The following is a 26,374-nucleotide window of genomic DNA, read 5'->3' as shown; positions in this document are numbered from 1 at the left end:
CATTTTCCCTAAAATGTAACCCATTTTCCCTTGTTTTGGAGTTCATTTTCCAAATGGAAAACGTTTTCCGCCAATCAAACACTGGAAAAGTTAGAAATGATTTTCCGGAAAATCAATTCCTTCAATATAGTAACAAAATTAATAATAAAATAAGAGATATACAATGTCCAAACCATAATAACAAAACAATAGCAATATAATTACGAAATGATAGCAAAACAATGAAAAAGAGTGGTAAAATAGTAATAAAAAAACAACAAAGTTCCTAAAATTCGGGCCTATATTCTGTATCAAAACTCATTTTTAAAATAGAAATCTAATATATAGAATATTATTGGAAGCAGTTTTGAGATTCAAATTAATGTTGATTTGATATTACTAGTTGTTTGAAAATTGGATTCCCACATTATTCAGAATGTTTGTGGGATAGTTAGTTTGAAACCAAATTTAAAGTTAACAAAATAATTCTTCTTTTCATTATATCTCTCTCCAAACCCTCAATTTCCTCAACCTGTTTCACAAATCAAATTAAGTTAATAATCCAGTGTGCGCTACTTTATAACAAATTTTACATTAAATATTATCATCCTAAAAATTTGACCTTAATAGTTTTTTTTCCTTTCATTTAATTTTCTTGTTAAAAATAATATAAAGTAACAGTATTGCTAAAAGTTTTTTTATTTTATATATTAAATAAAAGAATCTTAAGAAAATATATGAAACATGCATTCCACGTGCAAATAAAAAGTTTGGAGAGGGACACCAAATTACACGACAGCTGGTAGCCATATAAAGTTGACTAGTCGGATGAATGGATTGCTTTATAGTATCATTATCACAACTATCTGACATGCTTTCAGCTTTCAATGCTTTTTAAAACAACTTGAGTTTTTAAATATGAAAATAAAATTTCCACACCGTTTTCCCAAGAAAGGCCCATTTAGTTTGCACACTCATTACCACTTCACCAAAGCTGTTCATGTGTGAGCATTCCTCAATTTCGCTTTCCGGATGCATTTTATTTTTTCAGTTGTAATTGAATAGAATAATAAAGTCAGAGATGAACATAGATAGAAGCCATGCAAGTTTAATGACCTTACTCTGGGTTGTGACCATGCCTTCATCGCCTGCTTTTTGGGGTTATTGGTAATATATAATAATAAATTTATGAATAATTCATTTGTGTTTCCATGGATATAAACTTTTTGCTGGTTTAATGACTTTAGCCATAAAATAAGAATTGCATAAGAGCTGGGAATACTACAGCAAATATCCAAAACTGGATTAGGAACAGATAAGCTAAATCAAAGATAGGCCCATGATTCAACATAGAGAAGTTATAGAATTAGAGTATAAACGAGACAAATTGATTATAGGCCGAGAAGTATTTTTTCTAACCTTGTTGGATAATGAAAATACAACAGCTAAAGCAGGTGTATGAGCCATGCATGAAGAAAATGTACACCACACAAAATAAGTGGACAAAATAAGTACAACAGAAAATGTACATCACACAAAATAAGTGGATAACAATTTAGAGTACGTAAGTGTAATTTATATCTTAAACTCTAAATCCTAAATCTTTTAGTTTATTAATTGTTTAGTAATAGGATTAGATGAAACACTCTTAAATACTTTCTTTGCCTATAAATTGAAGTTACGATGCTCATGCAAACTCATTATTACCATTCTGATACGATATATCCCACCAAGAAACAGAACAAAAAAGTAAAATAGAACCCCAGAGCTAATAGGTAGGCAGGCATGGGCGCAAAAGCAGATTTCACGGTGACGGTGAGCAAGGATGAAACTGTGGCAGCAGTGTTACCATTGCAACAACACTGGCTACCACTCTCTAACCTTGACTTGCTTCTGCCTCCCGTCAACGTGGGAGTTTCTTTTTGTTACAAGAAACCAGAAAGCAGCATCGTGAGCTTCACTTCCATGGCCAGTGTTCTGAAGGAAGCCATGGCTCAGGCTCTGGTCTACTACTACGCCTTTGCGGGTGAGGTTGTGGCTAACAATGTGGGCGAGCCCGAGCTGCTTTGCAACAACCGTGGGGTGGATTTCGTAGAAGCTTATGCTGATGTTGAGCTTCGAGACCTCGACTTGCATAACCCTGATGAAAGCATTGAAGGCAAACTCGTACCTCAGAAGAAACATGGAGTGCTCTCAGTTCAGGTACTATAAAGGATTCTCTACTTTAACTTCAACCATTTCCCTAACGTCTGAATAAAAACAAAGAAACACACTCAGATTCATTCCTTCGACACAGAATTAATATCTGTTTTCCACTAGACGACGACAAATTTGATGGGGCCGACAACTTCCTTTCCGGCCTGCTTAGACCACCCTAAATGATTTTTTTTTTTAAAAATCTATTAGAATACTGCAATATGTCTAAGTTTTAGATCATCTATGCCACAATTTAATCAATATGAAACAAATAATAATATATATCATCATGTGGTAGCATACATGATGACTGTCCTGAGAGTCAGGATTTGTTAATAATCATAGAATAAGGCTAAGGAATTATTCATTAACAATATATTAACTATGATAATTAACAAAAAATAATATTTTCCTTTTATATTCTTCATGTTGACTTTAATTACTTTCTATATTTGAAGTTGGTAGCTAAATATTAGTAACTTTAATAGTTAATTTAAAGCTTCAATTTTAGTTTTTACCTATTGAGCGATTTTTAGCGAGAACTAAACTACTTTTCTTTTTGGAAATAAACGAGAACTAAACTTGTATGTATATAATACTTACAGGCAACAGAACTTAGATGCGGCGGAATAGTGGTGGCATGCACATTTGATCATCGAATAGCAGATGCCTACTCAGCCAACATGTTTCTTGTATCATGGGCTGAAATGGCTCGATTCAAGTCAATCTCTTTGGTGCCCTCTTTTCAAAGGTCTCTGATGAACCCCAGGCGTCCAGGGTGCATCGCCCCCTCCTTGGATCACATGTATGTGCCCATCTCCTCATTACCACCCCCTAAACAGCAACGTCAATCCACTGATCATCTCATTAGTCGCATATATTACATCACTTCGGAGCAACTCAACGAATTTCAATCACTAGCCTGCACTAATGGATACAAAAGGACCAAGCTTGAGTCTTTCAGTGCCTTCCTATGGAAACTGATAGCAGTCCTTGCTGCCAAGGACGGTTTCAATTGTACCAAGATGGGGATTGTGGTGGATGGAAGGGTCAGATTAGGTGAAGGAGATGAAGAGAAAGCGAGTTCAATGAGTTGCTATTTCGGAAATGTTCTTTCCATTCCGTTTGCAGGGCAGAGAGTAAGTGAACTGATAGAGAAACCGTTGTGGTGGGTGGCTAATCAGGTACATGACTTCCTGGAGCAAGCAGTGACAAGGGAACACTTCCTGGGCCTGATTGACTGGGTTGAAGCTCATCGTCCTGAGCCAGCACTATCTAAGATATATAGCAAGGGCGGCGAGGAGGGACCGGCTTTTGTAGTGTCATCGGGGCAGCGTTTCCCGGTTTCGAAAGTGGATTTCGGATGGGGTAGACCTGTATTCGGGTCATACCATTTTCCTTGGGGAGGGGATTCCGGATATGTCATGCCGATGGCGAGTCCTGGTAGAGAAGGTGATTGGGTGGTGTACATGCACCTCTTAAAAAGGCAGTTGGAGCTGATCGAGGCGGAAGCTAGCGATGTGTTGAGGCCCCTTACTTCAGATTACCTTGAACTTGATTAAATTTTTTAACCTGCTTTCAATGTCCAAAAATAACAATTGGTATCAGAAATCTTAAGTTTGAAAGTGGCGTGTGAGTACTAAAGCTAGCTGGTTTGGAAGTTTGTGCTGTATGATATTACTACTTAAAAGAGTTCTTTAACTTTGATGTAAATTTGTAAAATGCAAAATAAAGTACCTATTTACCGGTGGTTAATTTCAATCAAAACCCAAATATGTGTCTTTGCACTTTTTAAATTACATTATTGAAATTTAATTAACTTTTATATATATAAAAATGTAAATTACATTCAAGGTTACTAATTTATTAGTATATTTATGTTTTGGTCATTAAACTTTAAAAAGTTATAAAATAGTTATTGAGTTATTCAAAATTTTCATTTAAGTCGTTAAGTTGTTAAAATTGTTGTTATATTGCCTTCTTTATTCACACCACTTATACCAGTCGAAAGCTCTCCTCCTTATCCTCTTCTATAGTTCAGTTTTTTTTTTATGAAACAGCTTTGAATGTTATAATTTGCAACCAAAATCCTAACAACTTTCTTTTTCAATCCCATTCTAATCAATTTGGATCTAAGGTATATTTTTCTACTCGTCAATGGGTACTGACTAATCTATTGTACTGATCGTTGAATCGTTGCTTCGAGCTTGCTGCCTGAACTTTAAAAGAAAAATAACAAAGTTAAATTTGAAGAAAAATTCCACCTCAATATTTTAAAGATAATAATTATTTAAATTGATTAATGTTATTATAAAAATAAATAATCATGTCTAATTAAAATATAATGATTAAATCTTCAAAATCATAATAAAGGATTAAAATTGAATATTTATCATCATAAGATAATGGAAAAAAAAGCACTATAATCACCTATCATTGTAAAACTTTTGCTCCATCCTTGTTTCCTAATTTGGTAAGGACTTTTGCTCTTTGTTTTCCTTTAAAGATAGCATAAAATAAAATAGGATAAACAGAAGTTGAAAAATAATATCATATATATATATATATATATAACGAATAAATAATTAATGTATAACTCGAGTCGGATCATAATGACCGGTTGGATAAGAAATTGATTGAAGTATTAGTTTAGAAAAATTAAATTAAATTAATTGATTTGAAAATCAATACGGATCGATAGAACTGAATTTTTTTACTTTTTAAAATTTTAATCAAATTAATTAAATTGATCGGACTAACAAATCGATAATTTAATAGATTCAACACCAATCTAGTTTTTAGAAAATTGAGCAAAAATCCTTACAAAATAAGAAAAGTCGGGTTTTAATAAAGTAGAGCAAGCAAATGATGCGTGCTATCCTAAACAAGTCTGACTCACCACTCTGTCCTTGCAAATTGTAATAATGATTATGTTTTGAGAGGTTGCTATGACGATGATTTATTATCCAATTACTCGATGGGTCGCCATTCAAGCTAGGACATGAAGATAAGAAATGGTTGGGTGAGTTTAATGCAAGTTTAATGACTTTACTGGGTTGTGAGCACTCCTTAATCGCCTGCCCTTTGGGGTTATTGGTAATATATAATAATAATACTAAATTTATAAATAATTCTTTTGTGTTTCCATGGATATAAACTTTTTGCTGGTTTAATGACTTTAGCCATAAAATAAGAATTGCATAAGAGATAGGAATACTACAGCAAATATCCAAAACTGGATTGGGAACAGATAAGCTAAATAAAAGATGGGCCCATGATTCAACATAGAGAAGTTATAGAATTAGAGTATAAACGAGACGATTTGATTATAGGCCGAGAAGTATTTATTCTAACCTTGTTGGATACAGAAAATACTACAGCTAAAGCAGGTGCATTAGCCATGCATGAAGAAAATGTACACCACACAAAACAAGTATTGTCACTCTTGATGCATGGGGACACACCAAAACTGCTAATCACCCTGGTCTTTCTCAAGGAATTATATGTTACCATTCACTAATTTTTGTACCTTACTCTCTGTGTGATTCAACTCAACAAGCAAGGAGATGTAAAACCTATTATCGACATATTATCATTGGATTGAAATGTTTTTATCTGGCAAGAATAAGTAACGGAAGCGTGAATCGAAGGGAAGAATGCCGCAGTTTCGAGATCCAAGAAGGCTTTGCCTCCTTTGTGATATGCATTGCTCCACAAAGGCAGCTTGATTTGGTGGCAGGTAATGAGATATCCATACTGCCAAATTGGAATCATCCACAAAGCCCTTAGTGAAGCAGTGCAGTAACTTCGGAACTAATAGCTTCCCTTTGCTGCTAACCCCAACCGAAGCTCGTATAAAATCGCGTTGTGCTTCTTCCAGCTCTTCCCTAACATTCTTAGCAGTGTAAATTCTCACCTGCCATTTGCACCTCATTTGTCATACATTCTGCAACTCAAAATAACCAAATTGACTGTGTATGTGTGCTTGTGAATAAAGAGGAAACAAACGATGGAGATTACCGCAGGTGATGAGTACATCCCAGAACTGAGTGCAAAAGTTACGAGTGGTTCGTATGTATCGATTGCAGACTTGCGTTGCTCATCTGACACCTTCAGTTTGTGAAGGGCAAGAAGCAAAGCCTAACAGGAAGTTTTAACATTTGTTGGTTATCATCAGTTTTAGTTAGTGAAGTACGAGAAGCAAGAAACATGTCACAGAAAATCCATACAATTTGTGGTCTATGCAATGGTGGTTTCATCTTCAAAATTACATATTCGATTGCAGCTGCGCTGAAGGAGTAGCCTCCAACTGTATATGCTGCCTGGAAGAGTAAAAACATTTCATCAGAAATAACTGCAAAAATCTAAAACTTGACTAAATCAATAATCATCTTGCATTTCTCAATGTGAAGTCATCCCCTTATATATAAATTAGATATAAATATATAACATAGAAACTCATAAACTGTAGATGAAATGAGATCTAGAATGAAGAGACTACTAAATTATTCAATGCCTGTTGAACCAGGAAGTTCTCCAAAGTACAAGATTTGAACATCGGAGGGCCGGCATATACGAAGGGCTTAATCTTAATTCTTCCCTTTCGTTAGTATTGCTTCTTTTAGGAGATAAACCCTTTCTTTAACCGTGATTAAGACAGCTGCAATCTGTATACTCATAAATACTAGAGAAAAAACATGGTACTGGAAATAATTTAACACAAAGAGCCCCACTAAACAGCCAACTATAAAAAATTAATCTGGACTGTGATTAAGTCTTTGTACTCTACAGCATAACTAATGGCACCCACGTGTCCGTTAAACACTAATTCAAAATCATTGACTAAAAGTTACCACGACACTTTCCCCCTTTCTGAAGGGGGAAATGGCAAGTCTCATATCAAACTAGATAGAGATGCTAAAAGATAATAAGATAAACATGTAAAACAAGGAAAATAAACCCGATATAGATTCAGGTTGCTCATTCAACAATTTATACCTTTTGCATCAAGGAGAAGAGCTTCAAGTCACTTCTTGGAACCCCATAAGCTAAGTAAGCCTGTTACAATGTGGATACCACACACAGAACAATATTGTCAAGATGAACTAGTATGCATGAAACTCCACTACTCTTGAGATGTAATTGTAAAATTTAAACTTGCAAAAGAAATAAAGAAACTGACATGCATGATTAGGGCGTTATACAAGTTGATCCAAAAGGCAAGCTTCTCGTTGCAACTCAAGTGTATAGGATTCACTTTCGCCAGTTGCTCCACAAGTGTTCTGTTCTCCAAACAATTGAAAGCAAAAACAGTAATGAATCATATATAGTCCCATACAATAGTTATACCATCCAAAAAGAACTTAGTATCTTAAAGGTTGTTAACTTACAAGTTTTTCATTTATTTTATTTTTTCATTTTTGGAAAAAGGAAAGAGTATGATCCATATAAAAACAAAACATGTAGACATTCTACTCATGCTCTAATCACTATACTTACAAATCTATTAGGCTATTACTCTATTCTGGTGAATCTGGCCCCATGAAAGTAAATCTCTACGGTTCCAAAATCCTGATTTGATAATCATTTGCCGAGTTAGAAGCATTTAATCAAAAAGGTTTGACAAGCTTTAATACCTGAACTTCCTTAAGGCCCCAGATGCATATTCCAACTGCTGCTTCCCAACTGACATCCAAGATACTTCAGTTGATAATCCATAATTTCCGATTTCAGCCCAGCTTAATTTTCCACGTACTCTGTACGGATCAAAGGAATTCTCTGAAGCCAAAACTTCAGAGTTGCTTTGGATATCAACTTGAGGGCTCTGCACCCAAGAAGGAATCGTCGAACGTTCTGATGATGTCCACCACGATGAATTTGATAGATGTCCCCGAGGTGATAGAGTTGAGCTGTGGCTTTTAGACGCAGATGATTTGGAAGGTACAGCTGAATCTGCAAGAGATATAAATATATTTCTCATGCATCTCACCATCTCTTCTGATAGCCGGTTAGGGTGATCCCAAAGGCCTTTAGGCGTTATCCCTCGTGAAATCTCCTCAAACCTTAAAGGTTGAAGAGATTTGCCATCTGTCTTTGCAGATATTTTCTTCCCGTCATGATGCAAAATCATGCCCATTGCATTCTTCTGAGAATCATGAAAACATGAAAACATGAAATACTAACAAGAAATTGCATGCTTTCAGTGAACATCATGTAAAAGGTAGTTTTCCATGTTCTCTTCAATTCTGAACTCAGAAACTGGTTATAGAAGTAGATAGACAAAATACTTATTAAGCTTTCAGTAAAAGAATTTCAGCTAATCAGCTTTAAAAATGGGACCAATGTTTTATCAAGTATGATGCACTATAGCTGTCAAAATAGTTATAAAGCTGAAAGCCCTATTCTAAAGAGGCACAAAGGAAGCTAGACATTTACCTCTCTTACCAAATCCAAAGACGATGAATCACCAGTAGATTCTGAGGGGTGGTCAGTACGCTCTTGACATGAGTTATCATCTGAGGAATGATGCAATACAGAATCTGAGTGCTGCAAACACCTTGATGATGGTGACATCTGGATAACAAAAGAAATTTTCATATTCACCGCCAAGGTATGTATAAAAATATATGCAATATTTCCGTAATATCACCTTCATATCATCTATTCTTATATTTTATAGTTAAATATAGTATTGACCATTACAGAATAGGAACTGTAGGCAAAGAACAATTAAATGTGTTATTCACATTCAGCTCGTCTTCACAACAATAGACGATTCTTAACAGAAAATATATGTTTATCATTTGGAGCACAAATCAAGGTTTATAAACCACATGAATTTGTTTTCGTATGACTTACTCCTGTCAGTTAACTACAACAAGTATATAAGATCAAAATCATCACAACAAAGCTACAGGCTACAAAGAACTATAACCTTTAAATCATTGGCTTCAACAATTTTTCAGAGCAAGCTTACCTTACAAAAAAAGAAATTTAAAGAAATAGAAAGGAATTGCAATTGTAACTAGGAAGGATTTATGTTTTTATAGAATGACATTAATTAGCAGCAATTTGATAATGAAGAGAGATACATACTGATGGAGAAACTGAATGCCTCAATCGATATTCAGCAAGCCTCCGTTCATTTCTCTCTTGACTAAGTTGAAAATGCAAAGAGATCATCTCCTGTTCGAGTTTTGAGATGGTACCTTCCAATACAGCAATATGGGATAGAAGCTCCTGAGCCTATAAGAGAATAGGAACAATGGAAACATTATAACAAACTTTATTAAAGAAACCAGTTCACAATTTAATGGTAATGCCTAATTTGAATGTACAGAAAAAAGGATTTCATGAACACTTCGGTGAATTTAATAAGTAGAAATCACAAAGAACCAGAGAGAAGCGGTTAATATAAACACCAGATGGCTGCTTATTATGGATATGTTCAAAGCATAGTAACATTTTCAGTACGCCCAAAATTTTACAATATGAGGACTCATCTTGTGATGCGTGGAATGGGATATTGGCTTAAACAATAACATCAACATTGATGAATCATCCAGACAAATGCTGTATGATACATGTGCAGATAAGGATACAAACATCAGCTTTGTTGGGACAAAAAAATCCTAATTGTCGTCCAAAAGTTGTGGCATAAAGGAGTAAGTTAACCTTAACTAATAAGAATAAGAGGTTTTAAAATCTACACTTTCAGTTAGAAAGTAGAGTATAAAAGCTTGTCATTTATCGTATAAAACAACACTTGTGCCATTTTCCAACCTTCGTATAACATATTGCTTTGAACTTCCACAAAAATTTGGCTCACAAACAATCACCATGAAATATGAAAACCGGCAGCAGCTACATCTAGACAAGACCATAAGGTGAAATTACCAACAGCAAGCAAAGATTAAATATAAATGACATACATGGTGCGGAAGGCATGAAGGACTCGACAATTCTGAAGCATTTTTCTCTATAGCACTTTCCAAAACAGAATGCAGGTCTATCTCTTCTTGCAGCTTTTGTTGCAATCTATGTACCTGTCAAAATTTTCGAAAAGATATAGTTGCTAGAATCGAATCATATGGACTAAAATAAGTAGATTTTCTCAAGCATTCAGCATATTATAACCAAACTGAAAATATAAGACTCCTCTTAGAAAGGCCATAAAAGAAAACCATCAATAAACCTCAGGGGCTCTGCAAGTTCATTCCCGATACTAAAGTTAGATTAATTCATTGCCTATTAGAAGTAACAAATTTCACCAAAGATATACAATCTTCAATGCTGCAGGACAACTACTTAATGCCATCTTAAGTAACTAGGGTAATGCAATAAATAAAAGGTTATCACAGTTAAGTAATGCTTACATCCTGCTCAAGTTGAAACCTGTAAGGATAAAAATCGCTGCTTTTAGAACATGATTCAACACTTCCAGTCTCTTCATTATAACTTGTTTCCTGAATAAATCACCAAAGTCATTGTGAATATCAAATCTAAAATGAGAGAAATTTTAGAAATAACCAGTACTGCAGTAAAAATCTTATTATAGCCCCTAGAAAAAGAACAAAGGAAAATTCTTAGGACTTGAAGTCAGCCAACAAACAACATGAAAGAACTGCTTGTTTCTCTCTTCTGCAATGGGTAGAATATACTCAAAACTATGGGTAAGGTTGTAGATATTCGATATGTCATCAAAAAAGAAACTCTAATGACCAGTGTGCTAAAATCGCAGAAAATTACATAAAGATGGACTCCAACAACATTCAGATAGAAAAAGGAGGGAAGAAGAATAGCAAATTGTTTTGACTGACAATGACATAGTTCCATGGATATTTCATTCAGTGTTAAACAACAATCATTATAAGGGCAAGAACACCATCACTTACCTCTATCGATGAGTTATTGTCTTGAAGTTCACTAACAATATCTAGCTGACCTTCATTTCTGCAGAAAAAGCCCATTCAAAGGAAAGGAAAATAAAGAAAAAAACCATGAGAAATAAAATAAAATAAAAACTAATCGTAAGCTATTAAGAGCATAAGAAAATTATCAAACAAAGAAAATAAACAAATGCAATCCTTACTGGCTTAAAGCAGATTGAACAAGCGAAGAGTCAAACATCTTGTATTCATGGGATTTAGCTTTCTTCCAAATAGAGAGGACCCTGGAATTTCCAAAATAGCTTGGCTTCTATATCACCCCCATATGCAAACAAGCATCATAAATTCTGCAATTCAAACATCAAAAGACTATTTTTATTTTTTCTAGAATTTTAAATTTGGGAAACTTAAGATAGATTTGGTCATCAATGATCTTTTGTAAGAATGAGTTGTTTTTGGACAGAGTACTATATGGCTTGTGAATATGCAGGTGAGGACAAAGGAAGTCAATGAATGCACAGCTACCAGTCATTTTCAACACAACCATACAAATCAAAATAAACTCATCCTGGCACCTTTGATTTAAATCACATACAACCAACAGATATTGAAGTAGAAATTATTTCAAAAAGGAAATTTTGTAGAAAAACAAAATATCTTTGAAACCATTTCAGAGTTAATGAATTGCTTTCCCACTTCATGAAAATCAGAGCTAAAGCAAAAGCTGGGAATATTATGAGGATATAATTAACACAAAAAAAAAAAAGGAAAAGGAAAATGACTAGATGCAAAGAATATGCAATTATAAGAAACAAAAAGAAGTGGGGTTATCTCCCACTGCTAATTATGGAACACAAAAGCAGCTTCCATTGTGACCCTAAAAAAAAACAAGCAAACAAAGGGAAAACTTGACAAACCCTTGAAGAGTTAATCAAAGTTTATTTAAAAGCAGAGAAGTTGGTTGCTTTTCTGCCCTTTTCATACCCATTGAAAGGGATGAAAAGTCTAATGAAAATGTGGATTGATGGATGGAAAAAAATAAGTGAAACCAAAACTGAGATTTCAAAAGTAGTGGGGCAAACAGTAAATCGACAAAAAGGAAAAAGCAAGGGTTTTTTCAGTTTCCACTAAGTAAAAAGATTCAAAACCACAATTAAATGATGAAACAAATTGAGTCAATGTAAAATTAAAAGGTAAAACAATAACAATCCAAAGGACAGATCTTAATGGTCCCCTTTCGTGCTCCAAGGACTTGGTTTTTCTTTTTCCATACTGATACAACTCATAGGCTGACCCATTACCCATAATGAGTGCCCTTTCCTTACATGCATCTTTCTAAACCTCACAAAAAAACTAAAAAAAGCAGATAAAAGAAATAAACAAGAACCCAATTTCATAATTTCAAATAAAGAAAGGGAAGGGGAAGAATGAAATTTGTCATAAAAAAGAAGATATCTTTAATCCTAAAGATTAACATCAGAAAAGTCCATTTCCAGTAAAAACAAAAAGAAGAGACCTTTGACCAAAAAAAAACCTGAAAAATCCAAGCTTGCTAGACACTTGAACAAAAAAACAAAAATTACACCCAAATCCAACTTGAAACTTCTTCTCAGCTTCTTCAGCTTTGTTTCTCAGAGGAAGAAAAAAAAATGGACTTGGTGGTCAACTGGGGGTACTTAAATTCTCTCGATATTAGCTTGAAATTCAAATCTGTCGAAAGTGGGGGTGGATATAAATGATTGACAAAGATACGGTTGAGCTAACTAAAGACTTGGTAAGAGAGATTTCAAAACAGAGTAAAAACAAAAGTACAAAGAATCTTATAACAACTTCCAAAACATGTAATGTTAAATATATATAGATATATTATTTTGTCTTATGAGTTATGACTAACTCAAGATTATGTGGTCAATTTAAAATGGATATGGCATTATATGTTTTGTGTCGTGTCTGCTTGTGGGCCGAAGCTAGTGAAGTAGCTGGCTGATACCTTTTGTTGTGGAAAAGGAAGGGTTTTTTCATTAAAAATAAATAGGACCCATATTTTCAGAATTTGGGTTTTGAAATTTGAAATTTCGAGGAAACCCCAATCCATTAGCAAGAAATCATGGAGATTAAGTATTTATGATTATGATGATGCTGTTTTTCTCATTTTGTGTGAATTTATTAAATCAATTGCATGGATTTTTTCCCCCACGCGCCACTGAAGGTTTACAAGGGTGAACATGACATTGATTTATGCTGATATAGATGTGATGTAGAAGTTTGGAGCACGTCTACACAAAATGTCGAGAGTGGTAATAGTCTTTGCTTGCCGGCGGGGTGAGAGTGAGAGCCTCCATTTTGGCAGTCTTTCCTCTCCACCCTTTGCCCTTTTTCAATAATGCGTCCACCTCAATTTGTTAGCTATTGAGGGCATTAATGGTCAACCCCGCTGTTGTGATGGGTTTTGTCTTTTTCGATGCAAGGTATTTTGGGGTTGCTTTTTGCCTTTGTTGTTTCAAGTTAGCAAAGATGTGTCTATTGTCAAATGCGAGAGCATGAAAGGGTTGTATGAATCATCGTGGGGTGTTTTACAAAAATATTATAAAAAAATAAAAATTTATCAAAATACTACAAGTTTTTTTTTATTTACCAAAATATATAAACTTTTTTTTATTTACCAAAATATATCAAAAAAACCAAAATTAAAAAAAAAACCTGATAAAAAAAATCAGACTGAAGTGACATCTCACTGGTCACGCCAATGGTATTGGCGGCACCAAAGGTGCCAAAACCATTGGCGGCACCAATGGTGCCAATGCCATTGGCGGCACCACTCGTATTATAAATACGACCTCTACCAAGCTGAAAAGAGAAAAATCAACAAAAAAAAAGAGTTGGTGCGGAGAAGAAGAGAAAAAGAGAGAAAGAGAGCAGAAAAAGGAGGTATTTTTTTAAAAATAATTGATTATATTGTTGTTATTATTTTGTATATGTTGTAATATTTTTTGTTTTAGTTTAGTTATTAAGATTAATAGAACTCAAAATAAAAGTATTATTATTATTATTATTATTATTATTATTGTTGTTGTTGTTGTTGTTGTTGTTGTTAGTATGAAGATGTTATTAATGTATTAAGATGTGACTTAGTAATATTATTGTTAGCGAAAACTAGTATTATTATTATGGTTACTTATTATTTTATTTACGAAAATAAACTAGTTAGTAAAAACTAGTATTATTATTATAGTTAGTTATTATTTTAGTAAAATTAATAATTTTAGTGTGTATTATTTTGAGTGTAAAATTAATAATATTATTCGTAGTATAAAATTAATAATTTTAGTGTGTATTATTTTGTTTATTATTTTGAGTATAAATTTTTTTTAAGTAATTCAGTTACCGTTCGAGATATTTTATGAGATTTTGTTTTTTTACAGATTAAATATTGAAGATGGATGCTAAGTTTCTTGTATGCGTTTATTTCGATGGAGTCATATTGACAACAAGTGTTGGATGTGTATTTGAATGTCGGCAACAAATAGCAATGAGATTTAATAGAAATGTATCGTTCGATGAAATGAAGGCAATGATTAATGCAAAAATCCATAGACGTTGTGGGAGAAGGATATCAAAAATTTTCTACAAGTTTCCAATTTCGACAAATCCGGTCAAATTCGTCGAAATGGAACTTGTAGACGACGAAGACGTGGAGACAATGGTCGATCTCTATTGTGGGAATGGGACTGAGAAGAATGCACCGATTCACTTATTTGCTGAGTTAGTCGGTATGGAGCAAAATGCATCTGATGAAGAAGACGGGGCTAAAGAACCGCGGATGGTGGCTCCAATATCATACGTTGATAGTGAATCAACTATGGGTGGGATCGGTATCGACCTAAATATTACACCCGATGTTGACATGGTTGGTGGTGAAGAAGAAGGTGCCGGCGAAGAAGGTGGTGGCGATTATTGGGATGAAGAGGTCGATAGTGACGCTGATCCCGATGTGGACGATGTACCTGATGATATTGACGCTGAAGATGTCAACAACGATGAAGGCATTAACGCTTCTTCGGTCGGGGAGCAGATGTGGCGTATTCTGATCCACAATAATCCTGGGCCACACATGTCGCTCATAGACCCCGACGCAGCGTATATATCTGAGTTTCCGGAGTACCCTGAAATAGTTCATTCTCACGGGCTGGCCGTGACATCTTCTGATGATGAGTTATTCATAGGCCAGATATTCAGCTGTAAAGAAGAGTGCGTATATACCATTAAACGTTACAGTATGAAGATATCGGTGGATTATAAAGTCTCCGTGTCTACTCTGACAATATATGTTGGGGAGTGTTGGAAGGCAGCGGAAGGCTGCAAATGGCGGGTATGAGCTGCATTCATTAGAAGTTCTCAGATGTGGGAAATACGAAAATTTGTTGGTCCTCATATATGCACATCAACACGTATGACAGAAGATCATGGAAAACTTGATTCGAAAACTATTTGTACTTGTATCATGCCAATGGTGAAGGATATGCCGACCATTAGAGTTTCGGTACTCATTGCGAAAATGCAAGCACGATTCCAGTATCGAGTCTCGTATCGGAAGGCATGGGTAGCTAAACAGATGGCGATGGAGCAACTGTATGGGGATTACGATTCGTCATATAACGAACTTCAAGGTTGGATAGCTGCTATGCGGGAGTACGTACCGGGGACTGTGATTGAGTTGCAGACAATTCTATCTTACAGGCCGGATGAGCAGTTACAACCGGCAAAAAAGATTTTCTATCGGATGTTCTGGACGTTCGAACCATGTGTGCGGGCATTTCCCCACTGCAAGCCACTTGTGCAGGTGGATGGGACCTGGCTGTATGGAAAATATACACGAATCGCTGCTTGCGGTGGCTCAAGACTGATATGAACGTGCTCCCGATAGCATTTGCTATCGTAGATAAAGAGAACATGGAGTCTTGGGAATTCTTCCTCACAAATCTGCGAAGGTATGTTATTACGAACGATAACATTTGCATCATCTCTGATAGAGGGAAGGGTTTAATTGCAGCTATTAGGCGTTCCGGTGTGTCGTGGAGATCCGTTTACTGCATTCGTCACATTGCGTCAAACTTCCATAAAGATTATAAGAATGCAGACTGGAAGAGACAAGTCATGGCAATGGGTAAATGATAACCTTATCTTTTCAATATAAGCTGTAATGTTTGATGTTATCGACTTACTTTAACTTATTTTTCGTTAATACGTATGCAGCGTATGAGTTAGAGCCACATATTTTCCGACAAAGAATGACCCGACTTGAGAGTGATATGGAGGGGCAGACAAACACATCTTTCCGACAATGGTTGCGCACAATGGAGCCGTGACAGTGGGCTCAAAGTACTGACGAGGGCTTTTGTTATGGCCACATGACCACAAACTTAGTCGAGGGGATCAACGCAGTCCTGTTGAAAACACGTCATCTTCCGATAGCATCGGTATTTTCTGCTACTTTCTACAGGCTGGCCACTTTGATGCCAAGAATGGGTCGGCAGCAAGTCGACCAGATTCAGGCGGGACATGTGTTTGTCGAACATGTGAGGGATACAATGATCGTAAACCGTCGGTTGGCGAGGTCAATAAACGTGGAAATATATTCACGCCGACTGGAAACGTTTCGAGTTACCGAGATCATCGGTTGTCGACCTAGGTCCTACGGAGTTGATCTCCGGAACAGACGGTGCGAGTGCAGGAAGTTCGAAACACTTCATTACCCCTGTGCGCATGTCGTGGAGACGTGTGCTAAAGTCAATGTTGATGCGGAACAATATGTCGATGATGTGTACACGCTGAAGCGCACATTGCGTGTCTGGAAGAATGAGTTCCCCGTCCTGCCGGACCTATCTACGTGGGAGGTGCCGCCGATGACTTTCGAGCTTCTCCTAGACACAGGGCTACAGAGGAATCCAAGGGGTCGTCCGCAGTCAAACAGAATCCGTAATGAGATGGACATTAGGGAGAAATCTGACAGAAAGCGCTGTGGAATATGTAGGCTAACTGGTCATAGCCGGAATAAATGCCCTAACCGAAACTTTCATGTTGGACAGTCGTCGGGATCGGGGCGAAATTGAGCTAAAGCTATAAAATTTGTATGTATGTTGTTATAAAAGGTAATTTTATTAATAATAATTTTCTTATTAAACATGCTTACGCTTAAAGTGTATCCATATTGTTTCCAGAATAAGTTATAATGTACCATGTGAGCGTTGTGGAATTATTAAGATTATATCGAAAATAGAGGCATTCATAATTCGATTGAGCTTTAACATAATGAAAAAATTGAATCATTGATATATATACATAAAATTCAGAACATCCGAGATATCTAAAATACAAATAATTCGAGTTATAGAAAAGTGCATTAAACCCCTACAGTTGATGGTTCGGTGGTGTTGTTCGGGGGGTATACTTACGCGGAGGCCGACGCTGACGGCCTGGGCGACGACCAACGTCCTCATCGTCCGCAGGTGGGGGCGTGGAAAACATAGAGGGAATGTCCTGTCGCTCGTTCGCCGTCGACGAACTTGAACCATCATGTGTCTCATAATGCAGCGGATACGTGTCATGTTGGCCGAGCATGCCGTACTGCGGCCGGGGGGATCCAAACAGTTCAAAATCGAACGCATATTCGCCCTCTGCATAGCTCGAATAATATTCACCGCCAAACTGATCCGGACGATAGCAAGTGATTCCTCACTTGAACTCGACTGTTCGGCTCGCCGCGATTCTGAAGGACAATATGCCATCGGATCCGGATCCATCGAGCTGTCTGCTTTCGATCCCCCAACTTGCTGAACGTACGAGGGGATTATCGTCGATTACGCTCCAAGTAAATACGGCTTCCTGCGACTATGGTACCATTCTATATACTGTGCGGATGGCTGCAGGTCGGTAGCCATAACCATCTGAGGAATTCGGCGCAATCGATCGTACCACAGTGCGACGTATTTCCGGTGATATATTCCCCAGTCCAATTGAACTCTTCCTCTCTTTGTCAAGCCGTGATCATCCCCCAACTGGCACGGCGGATCCGGGATATGTTGGATGCAGCCAAACTGTCGAAGCACCCGATCGCCGTTATACCACTCGACGACGTTGAAATTTATTATTGGTGTGTTTGTGCACCATGTGTGGGAATCAACGAGTGCGGACGGGGGTACAACATTTGCAATTTTCGGCCTCCGGTACGGCATCCATATAAACTGCATGAGTAATAACATTGTAACGAGTTAGACGGATAACATGTGAGAAACATGTAGAAATACCATGTATGTCATGAATATTACAATAGAAACTTACCCCTTCCCGGGCATGCTGTTCAATCCTCATGCGGTATATCGGGACATCACATGACTTCCCGATGCTGGGACGGGTCGTCCACCTACCAAAAAAAGTATATGGTTTAGGGTTGGTAACATTACTCAATATATTATGACTACAAATAATGACAATTTTTATTTTCTCACCTGAGTGGCAGTGGATATAGATAGGGTTAGTGACTAACGTGTGCCAAAAACGGCATCCGATAAAGTGCCCATGACTGCAGCAGTATGAGGCAACCGCCGATGTCTTTACATTGCGGGTCTGTCGCCCGACAAAGCTCCTTGTACAGCATTGCTAGAACAGCCGAACCCCAACTGTACGACCTAGCTGTGGACAAATCAGCAAGCAGAGGCAAGTACGACAAATGAACACTGTCGCCGTTTGCATCGGGCATGAGTAGTGCCCCTATCAAATGCATGATGTACGCTCGAGCAGCGCACATCAACTCACCTTCACTGGCGGTCGCTGATAGTCGACAAATTTTGGCTCTTAGCCATGTAAATTTTATTGTGGAAAAATATTTATCACCGTCCTTTGGTGACTCTCCTAGGAGTTTATAGCAAACCGCAGCCGGATCGGTTAATGAAGATAGTCCCGTAATGGGATTCCCGTCAACTGGGAGTCCAAGCTGCACTGCAACGTCCTCTAACGTCACCGTGCACTCCCCGCACGGAAAATGGAAAGTATGGGTCTCCGGACGCCACCGCTCCACTAGCGTGGATAATAGATCAAATCGCAAGTCGGAGGACCGGATCAATGCGACTGACCCAAATTCGGCTAGCTCCAGGTACGGCATAAATCGTGCATCTAGAGCTATCTTTAAAACACTCACGCGGCCCCTTAATACTCGATACGAGTCCTGATAGTGTTAAATAACAGAAAAAATATTACGATTGCATAATTTATTTCTATATACTGCGTATATCCTTTTTAAATAAATAGAACTCCTGATTAACAAATAATAAATAATACCTCGTTATTAGCCGCATTAGATATGTGTCTAATATCGCTTCAAATCAATTCAGCCATTGCAATGCCTGCAAGTTGAAAAAAAAGTTAGTAAAAAAATCGTATTTCGGCCATTTATTCGTATTTTTTTCTGCGCATTTTATTCCTTTAAAAATATCATAATTCCTAATTTTATATTTTTACATTCTTTCAACGCATAATGTTTGAAATTTATTAATCGAGTTTGTTATTTAAATTAATTTCTTTGTAAAAACTTAACCCTTACCCCCGCCCTTTGTTCGTATAATTTTCTCAATCTTTATTACTTTAAATAAAAATATATTATTCTCCTATTTTATTGTTTTAAATTATTTCAGTACATTTTCTTTGAAATATTTTGTATTAATTGTTTCGAATTTTAAAAAGTGAGTAATACACTCTTACTTACGCCATATGTTCGTATTTTTTTCTCCGCATTTTATTACTTTAAAAATATCATTAACTTAGTCTTTTATAATTTTACATTATTTCAGTGCATAATGTTTGAAATTTATTAATAAATAATAAGGGATTAAAAGTAATTACCCACATATTGGTACCGCCTTTTATTCCCTCCATAACCATTTTTTCCTCTATTCTTTTGGTAAATAAAATAAAACTTTATAATATTTTTATATTTTTTGTTATATTTTGGTAAATAACCCGAAATAAACCCATCCCCCGCCTTTGGTCGTATTATTATTTTTCCGATTTTATTACTTTCAATAAAACTATATTTTTTGTATTTTATTATTTTATATTATTTCACTATATTTTTTCCATTAATTCTATAAATTATTTCTGAATTTTTAATAACATTTACTAGTACAGTCTTTCTTGACCATTTATTCGTATTTTTTAATCCACATATTATTATTTAAAAAACGTAATTTTTATTTTATAATTTTACATTATTTTCAATTTATTATGTTTTACATTTATTTCATGTACATTTTCGCATTTCTTTTTCGCATTTATTTATTTTCAATAAATATACAATTCTCGTTTTTCTTTTCGTATTTTGTGTTTTCTAAAACATACTTCTTTGTCATTTTCTTTTAATGCTATTTTCCTAAAATTTTATTTTCAAATTCATAACTAAATTTCATAAAAAATTCCCTAATCAACATATAATGTACTTTAACTTATTTTTTCATTCTAAATATATTTAATAAAATATATATGCTAAATAAAATAATAAAATAACTATAATTACATTACATAAATTTTAAACACATAAATATTACAAAAAATTCAAACTTATTAATAAAATTACCTTTTTTTCCTTTTTTTCCTTTCTTCCTCTTCTTCTTCTTCTTTTTCTCTTCTCCTTTCCCTTTCTTTCCTTCCTTCTTTCTTTTTTCTTCTTCTTTCTTTCCTTTTTTCTCTTCTCCTTTCCTTTTCTTTCTTTCCTCCCCTTTCTTTCTTTCTTTCTTTCTTTCCTCTCCTTTCTTTCTTTCTTTCTCTCCTTCTGCCCCCACCACCGACCCCCAAATAACACCAACTGGTGCGCTTAATGGCATTGGCACCGTTAGTGCCATAATGGTTTTGGCACCTTTGGTGCCGCTAATACCATTGGCGTGACCAAATGAGATGTCACTTGATCGATTTTTTTGTCGGGTTTTTTTTATTTTGGTTTTTTGATATATTTTGGTAAATAAAAAAGTTTATATATTTTGTAAATAAAAAACTTGTAGTATTTTGGTAAATTTTATTTTTTATAATATTTTTGTAAAAGACCCATCATGGTGGCTTCTCTACCTTGAAGTAGAACACCAATAGACGAGTGAGAGTTCTCCTTATAGGTAATGGTAGCTTAATTGAAGTGAAGTTTGCTCTTCCTCCCAAAGATTTTCAAGCTTGTTGGATATTGTCTTGTATGGATTATATTTTCATATGAGACTTGAGCTTGTAAATCTTTTCTTTAAATGAATGCTGAGTTCGTTAAAAGAAGTATCCAGAGTGGTTTAGGAATGTTTGAAGAATTTTGGAGAGATGTTAATATATAGAATATTGAAGGTTACTAGTGGTGGTTTAGGACTATTTGAAGAATTATGGTACTACTTTGGCATACCATCCACAGAATTTGAGCTCCAAGTTTATTTATTTTAAAAGTGTTGAAACCGAATTAATTCATTTATTATTAAATGAAATAATTTTTTTATATTGTGGATGAAAAATTAATTATTTATATTTAGTGATATAATAATTTATTAATATAATTTATTAATTTAATAAATTATTTCATATTTCAATTTTATTTTAATAATAATTTTAAATAATATTCTTCACATATTATTGAAAATATTCAATATTAATATTTTAATAACAAATCTTTATTACAATTATAAATATATTAATAATAATTTTTTAGCATAAATGTTAAAATATGTTTAGTGTATGTAATCTTCACAAATTTGTAATTTAGTCTTTGTACTTTTATTTTTAAGAATTTAGTCCTATTTTTCAAATTTAAAATCAAGTTCAATTGTTGTTGATGTCATATTTTAAAATTAAAAAATACCCACTTGGTAGTTATGTAAAAAATAAGGATGTAATGAAGTTGAATTTAAGAAAATATTTTAATATATGCAAAAATAATGTAAAATATAAATTTATAGATATAAAATAAATTCAATTAAACAATGAAAAGATAAGAAAATTTCAAGTGTAGGTTTGTTTCATTAAAACAGCTTTTAAGAAATATTTTAAGAAATTTATCAAACAATGACAATATTTTGCATGACTCATTCAAACACTAGAAAATATTAACTTTTTAAAAAAATAAATCATTTTCCAAAAGAAAAGAAATGTACCGTTAATTTATCAACTAACAAACCAGTTTATATATTCTGCCAGCATTTGCAGTATCGTAAAGCTTAGATTATTTTATCATAGATTTGCATTTTCTTGGACAATTTCATTTTAAATAAATAATATCTTTTAAAGTTACCAGTATACATGCTTTACCATTGCATGGATATTTTTCTTTAAAATAATTCCTATCATGATATCTGTCAAAATTTCTGCATTTTTGGATCTCCATACTCCCTTTTATGTTGGTATTAAATAAGAAAACAGAAGGGATTCATAATTTATTCATGGACCTTACAAATGCAGATATGGTGAGACCCAAAACAATGCAGCTTAGCTTACACACCACTGGTTTTTCATCAAAATCAACGTGTCAAACTTGTAATTTTGTTATATTGAACATTTACTGACATGGACATTCATCACTGTCTTTTACGTCACAAACTACTTTGATTGGTTTCATGTCAGTTTGTTTAATAACAGACATGCATGGTAACCCTTGTCTTTGCCAAAATGGTATTTGCCATAGGCTCCCTTAAAGCCTTACCCTTTTACCTGGTCTCTTCCTTAACTTCAAACGAAGGTCCTTCTCCATTGACAGCACTCTCCAAATCCTTCCAAGTCGAATCACCGTTATCGGACCTGATCTCCGCCGTATCGTCCACTATCCACTCAGTCATCGGACCTATCTCATCAGCCACAATGTACACCCAACTGAGAGTGCTGCTGCTGCAGTTGCAGATTGTAATGAACAAATGTGAGATCACTTAACAGTTGTTCCTCGGTTCGATCCCTTACTTTTGTCAGCAGCTTCTCCGCTAAACTTCGGTTGAGCCTGTATTTTGAAGCACCTACACAAGTCTGGCTCAATATTCTCGTCGCAAATCGCTGCAACTCCGGATACTCTCCTCCGTAAGGTGACCACCACATAGCTAGATTCACATTAGCAGTGACAAAACTATGTTTAAAACAATCTAAAAATGTAAAAGAAATTGTGAGAGAGGATAGAATAATGGTTATCTCTTTACCAGGAGACAAGTTGGTTCTTTGCTGAACAGTACTTCCCTGTCTGAGAGCACCTTTACAATGTCGATACGCATCGAGTTGTTATAAGATTTTATCTTGAATGGTCTGATTTTGAATCATACGGACCATACAACATAATAGGCCGAAGCCGACCTCGAAATCACTTTGGAAATCAGTTAAATAGAAAAAACTTGGATTAAAAAAGTAACCTGCAGCGTGGAGGGGGCTATGGAGATGGCCATCCCAAATCTCATCAATCGCTTTCCAAAACGGCATATACTCAGATTTCCTGCTATTGCATCCCTCTTTAACTGTTTCCTTCACTTGATCTATGGTTTCGTATATATATCCCATTTGCGGTTTATCCTCCCCATGCATCAAACATAGAACACGTATTAAAGGTAGTGTCAGCTTTACAACCATTCCGGCTCCTCTCCAGAACGAAGCATCGCCTACCAACTTCGCTACCCTCTTTCCCTCCACTGTAGAAGACCATGTTGTGTTGTTCCACGCGGATGATGTGAACATCGCCATGATGTTTCTGTTTTCTGATATAATATTCTCTAGAGTCACAAAAGGCACGGCCGATTTTATCTTGGTAGGTTTAATAAGATCATGACCATCCATGTAATCTCGCCAAAGGTTTAATACCGTCACATGATCATGGATGAACTTCAAGATGGTCTTCGCCTTTTCTAATGTCCGTTGAACGTCACCCATATTCGCGACCTCATCCAACATTAGCTCAATACAATGAGATGCATTCACAGTCCAAAACACAGACTTCCACCGTTCCATGAACTGCTTTCCAACATCTCCCACCCAACCTGTTGTAGAAAAGGCAATGACTTGAACTACGTTTTCAGCCCCAACCTCATACATAACCCTATCCAACAATAACTGCAGCGTGTTAACATCATCAACCGAAGCTGAAACATCACAAGAGTGAAGATAAATCGGGCATTCCGGACAGTCCGCGATAAAACTAACAACGTTTCGCCCTGTTAGTCGATCCATCCATCCAACAAGATGCTGCATCCAGTGTTTCCCCATGACTGCCTTATCTTCCGCATATATTCTTGGATTTCCTTCACTTCATCCTTGAGAATCCACCCTTTCAGTTCCAGACAATCGGGGATCTTATACTCTGCCTGACCCGGACCGCGAATATCATTCATCAACCTTTGGAAGCTTAGTGAGTTCACAAGCTTAAAATCGGTACCTGTTTCAAAGAAAAATCTACCAATGCATCTCTTGTTTTGCTTACCCGATTCTTGGTTCGGATCACCGATAACAGCAGCACTTTGTGAAACCATCCTTTTGCAGGAAGCTACTGAATCTTCTAAATCATCTTCAGACATAGAATCTGTATTATCATATTCTCTACTCTCGTCACCAGAAGATTCAGAACTTTGATGCCTGGTTTTCTTGGCAACATTGTTATGGGGACATCCGTTCCGCTTCTGTGGAAAAGGTTGTCGATACAGATAAGGAGCATCGTTGTGGAGATGCTCTCTCCCTTGTACCATGTCTCTGAACAGCTTCTTGACATCTTGGGGAACCTTTTCGCAAGGGAGGACATTCCCACGTACACCTCCCAAGTGGTACTTGAGACGGGAAAACCCACTCATCTCTTTGTCACAGTAATTGCATTTGATTCTCTGCTTTTTTACGTCCACAGTTTTACCATGATCACGAACATTGATGAAGACTTCACTTGATGCCATCTTATTTATTTCAAAGCCACACTGCAAGTTTGAACCTGGATTCACCCAAGTAATCTGTTCAGCACTTTGACCAATCTTTGGATGCCAAGGTAACAAAAACGACCAACCAAAATTAGGATTTAATTCTTGAGCCACAACAATCCATCATAATTGAAGGGTAATATATGAAATGTAAAAGTGTATTTGACTGGAACATAGACATTATAAAAAACATAATGAAAAAAAAAAAGAACGTTTAAAAAATAAAAATAAAAATAAATCAAATTGAATATAAAAGACTTTTGAGTTTTGAGTTGAAGCCATCAAAACAAACATAAAGCACCGACAAACAAAGAAAGAATTCATGAAAGAAAACCCCATAAATCTGAAATGAAAAAAAAAAGATAAATCCTTAATTTCAGGTGTATATAACAATGGCACAGACTATTTTGTTATCATAAGACAAACAAAGTAAAAAAAAAATGTTAGACATGAAAGGGAGATACCTTTGAGGGAGAAGTGAAGTTTAATGGTGAGTTTGGATGGGTGGTACATTTATTTGCAGTTAGTGTAAAAATAGCGATAACGATAAAATTAAATATTATAATATAAGATAAAAAATAAGCTAAATACACCGTACCGGCAATCAAAACTCACCCTACCAATGACTTTGGAGTTTCAAGGGGGAAGAAGAGTTGCTGGAAAAACAAAGCACAAGAAAGAAGCGCAGGGAGTAACTTTGATAGTACTTTCCGAGTCTTGTCATTTGTGTGATTGATTTATTTTTCTTATAGTGGGTCAATTGCCAAGGAATCCATGCGTGGACCAATGAATGGGACCCACACTTTCTCTTGGCGATTTGTAGGTTTAATTCAATTTTTAACTAGAAATAAAAAAATTATTAATTTAAGTTTGATTTTAAGCACAAATAATTAATGGTAAATTTAAATATAAGAATGAAACTAATTATTTACTATAAATAAATTAATGAAATCAAGTATATTCAAAATAATTCATTACTAATTTTTATTCTTGAAATGCACAGTTTAATTATATTCGAGTGTATTTATTAAAATGTATTATTTTATTTAATAAAATTTTGTACAATTTATTCAATGTTTGATCATTAATATAATTTTAAATTTAAAAACTATGATTAAAAGTTTATAATTCAAAAAGGAGTCAATGCTCTAAATTTTCAATTTTAAGTGATTTTTTAGTTTTATTAAAAGTTTATATTATGAGTAATATAAATTAAGACCAAAAATAATATTTATATGTTATTAATTACAAATATTACAAAGAAAAATATTAATGGTCACTAAATTTCATTATAAGGATTGTTTCCCTTGTGCATAGGGGAGAGCATTTTTCGATTATAATTCATTTAATCGATTTAACCGATGGTTGGATTAA

At 35.2% G+C, this 26,374-nt stretch overlaps 3 protein-coding genes and 1 pseudogene across 8 annotated transcripts; 1 reads left to right on the top strand and 3 right to left on the bottom strand.

Moving 5' to 3' along the window:
* The first annotated feature begins 1,648 nt into the window (after nt 1-1,648).
* Nucleotides 1,649-3,942, top strand: LOC105768394 (coniferyl alcohol acyltransferase). Its single transcript, XM_012588295.2, has 2 exons — nt 1,649-2,181; nt 2,781-3,942. The coding sequence occupies exons 1-2, from the start codon at nt 1,765-1,767 to the stop codon at nt 3,735-3,737; spliced, it is 1,374 nt and encodes a 457-aa protein (XP_012443749.1). The 5' UTR covers nt 1,649-1,764; the 3' UTR covers nt 3,738-3,942.
* Nucleotides 3,943-5,476: 1,534 nt separating this feature from the next.
* LOC105768392 (uncharacterized) lies at nt 5,477-12,840 on the bottom strand. Of its 6 annotated transcripts, none has more exons than XM_012588285.2 (13): nt 12,580-12,840; nt 11,267-11,410; nt 11,070-11,127; nt 10,551-10,640; nt 10,107-10,220; nt 9,271-9,420; nt 8,611-8,748; nt 7,812-8,320; nt 7,358-7,457; nt 7,174-7,233; nt 6,405-6,497; nt 6,196-6,315; nt 5,477-6,091 (listed from the first exon to the last, which is right to left on the bottom strand). In XM_012588285.2, exons 2-13 carry the CDS (start codon nt 11,302-11,304, stop codon nt 5,768-5,770), a joined length of 1,794 nt encoding a protein of 597 aa, XP_012443739.1. In that variant the 5' UTR covers nt 11,305-11,410; nt 12,580-12,840; the 3' UTR covers nt 5,477-5,767. The 6 variants fall into 6 exon arrangements, with proteins under 6 accessions (XP_012443739.1, XP_012443742.1, XP_012443741.1 ...); XM_012588288.2 differs by having other exon boundaries at nt 12,598-12,839; XM_012588287.2 differs by lacking the exon at nt 12,580-12,840 and adding an exon at nt 11,981-12,138.
* Nucleotides 12,841-17,920: 5,080 nt separating this feature from the next.
* LOC128041356 (serine/threonine-protein phosphatase 7 long form homolog) lies at nt 17,921-19,221 on the bottom strand. Its single transcript, XM_052631619.1, has 3 exons — nt 18,620-19,221; nt 18,402-18,483; nt 17,921-18,304 (listed from the first exon to the last, which is right to left on the bottom strand). The coding sequence occupies exons 1-3, from the start codon at nt 19,219-19,221 to the stop codon at nt 17,921-17,923; spliced, it is 1,068 nt and encodes a 355-aa protein (XP_052487579.1).
* A 3,316-nt stretch (nt 19,222-22,537) lies between these two features.
* On the bottom strand, nt 22,538-25,035 carry LOC105766780 (uncharacterized; annotated as a pseudogene).
* Between the last annotated feature and the right edge of the window lie 1,339 nt (nt 25,036-26,374).

This window comes from Gossypium raimondii, chromosome 5 (assembly GCF_025698545.1).
Source record: "Gossypium raimondii isolate GPD5lz chromosome 5, ASM2569854v1, whole genome shotgun sequence".
NCBI lineage: Eukaryota > Viridiplantae > Streptophyta > Magnoliopsida > Malvales > Malvaceae > Gossypium > Gossypium raimondii.
This window is presented reverse-complemented; position numbering and strand designations above follow the sequence as displayed.